This window comes from Kryptolebias marmoratus, linkage group LG3 (assembly GCF_001649575.2).
Source record: "Kryptolebias marmoratus isolate JLee-2015 linkage group LG3, ASM164957v2, whole genome shotgun sequence".
NCBI classification, from domain to species: domain Eukaryota; kingdom Metazoa; phylum Chordata; class Actinopteri; order Cyprinodontiformes; family Rivulidae; genus Kryptolebias; species Kryptolebias marmoratus.
The window spans coordinates 30,071,164-30,072,765 of record NC_051432.1 but is presented as its reverse complement, the minus strand read 5'-3'; the positions used below and the strand labels follow the sequence as shown (position 1 = coordinate 30,072,765).

The following is a 1,602-nucleotide window of genomic DNA, read 5'->3' as shown; positions in this document are numbered from 1 at the left end:
CAGGTTACAGGCCTCAGTTAACAGGTTACAGGCCTCAGTCAGCAGGTTACAGGCCTCAGTTAACAGGTTACAGGCCTCAATTAGCAGGTTACAGGCCTCAGTTAGCAGGTTACAGGCCTCAGTTAACAGGTTGCAGGTCTTAGTTAACAGGTTGCAGGTCTTAGTTAGCAGGTTGCAGGTCTTAGTTAACAGGTTACAGGCCTCAGTCAGCAGGTTACAGGCCTCAGTTAGCAGGTTACAGGTCTTAGTTAGCAGGTTAAAGGTCCTTAGTTAGCGGCTTACAGCCCAGGGAGAACATGTAAACTCCACCCAGAAAGCCAGGAGGAGAACCTGCTCTAACCACTGCTCCACCGTGCCGCTTGTTTCCATTCAAACAAACATAAACAGTGTTTGTTGTGTTTCACAAGCCGGTGTTCTGATCGTAGGGGTCTCTGTGGTCTCTGTATTCAGGATACGGTGTCGGACAGTGAGGTGGATTCAGGATTCAGGAACATGTTCAGTAAACTCGCCGGAGCCGTAAGTTTGTGAACCGTCTTCATGCTCTCACTGAGTGACAACTGTTAGTTCAAACTGCGTTCAGCTGCTTCCTGTTCCACCCGATGCAGACTCACCTGAGGCTTACCTGTCTATTGAACAATCATTACTGAACACAGGCAGGAAGTATATTTACTGGCTCCTGATTGGCTGCCATCTGTTTCAGGACATGGAGATCTCTGCGAACGAGCTGAAGACCATCATGAACAAGATTGTTTCCAAACGTGAGCTGTTGAACACAAACATGATCAGCTGCAACTTTCACTTCCTGTGTTGCTGCTTTGACTTCCTGTGTTGTTTTTATCAGGAACCGACATTAAGACAGACGGATTCAGCATGGAGACCTGCAGGATCATGGTGAACCTGATGGATGTATCCTTTAATAGAACAGCTGATTGATCAGGTGTCCTTCCTGTCTGATCCTTAACATTCAGCAGGACAGCGGTAACGGGAAGCTCGGCATTGGAGAGTTCGCCACGCTGTGGAAGAAGGTGCAGAAGTACCTGGTGAGATGTGACCTTTGACCTATGAAGCCACATGTTTTATTGATCCCAATCTCTGAGTGTGGATGTTTTCTGTGCGTTCAGTCCATCTATAAGAAGAACGACTCGGATAACTCGGGGACGATGAGCACTCCGGAGATGAGGGTGGCCTTCAAAGATGCTGGTGAGTTAGTCTTCCTGTGACTGCACAGGGAGGTGCTGCTGTTAGCATGTGATCATGTGACCAGCTGCGCTGCTTTTAATCGTTTGGTGCCGAGGCCTCAGGCTGACTGTGATCATCACAAGGTTTTCATTTCTGCACTTTATTTATTTTTCTTTGGTTCTTCACCATAAATTCTTCTTGTTTTTTACTGGAACAGGAATTGTTTGTGGTGCGTTTTGGTGCTAACTGAGGTCATTGAAACGTGAGATACTTACAGATACAAACATGGAGACTAAAGCCAGCAGCAGAGAGAGGACATGTGGACAGTTTGTCCTCCAGCTGCAGAGAGAGGACATGTGGACAGTTTGTCCTCCAGCAGCAGAGAGAGGACATGTGGACAGTTTGTCCTCCAGCAGCAGAGAG

The 1,602-nt window shown here is 47.6% G+C and overlaps 1 protein-coding gene across 1 annotated transcript in view; it reads left to right on the top strand.

Annotated features, from left to right (window-relative positions):
- capn2b (calpain 2, (m/II) large subunit b) overlaps positions 1–1,602 on the top strand; it is a 17,525-nt gene that overhangs the window by 13,466 nt on the left and 2,457 nt on the right. The window contains exons 14-18 of the mRNA XM_017441335.3: positions 451–516; positions 701–758; positions 842–906; positions 972–1,040; positions 1,122–1,200. Of these exons, the coding sequence (XP_017296824.1) occupies positions 451–516; positions 701–758; positions 842–906; positions 972–1,040; positions 1,122–1,200 (337 nt within the window). The remainder of the gene's footprint in view (positions 1–450; positions 517–700; positions 759–841; positions 907–971; positions 1,041–1,121; positions 1,201–1,602) is intronic.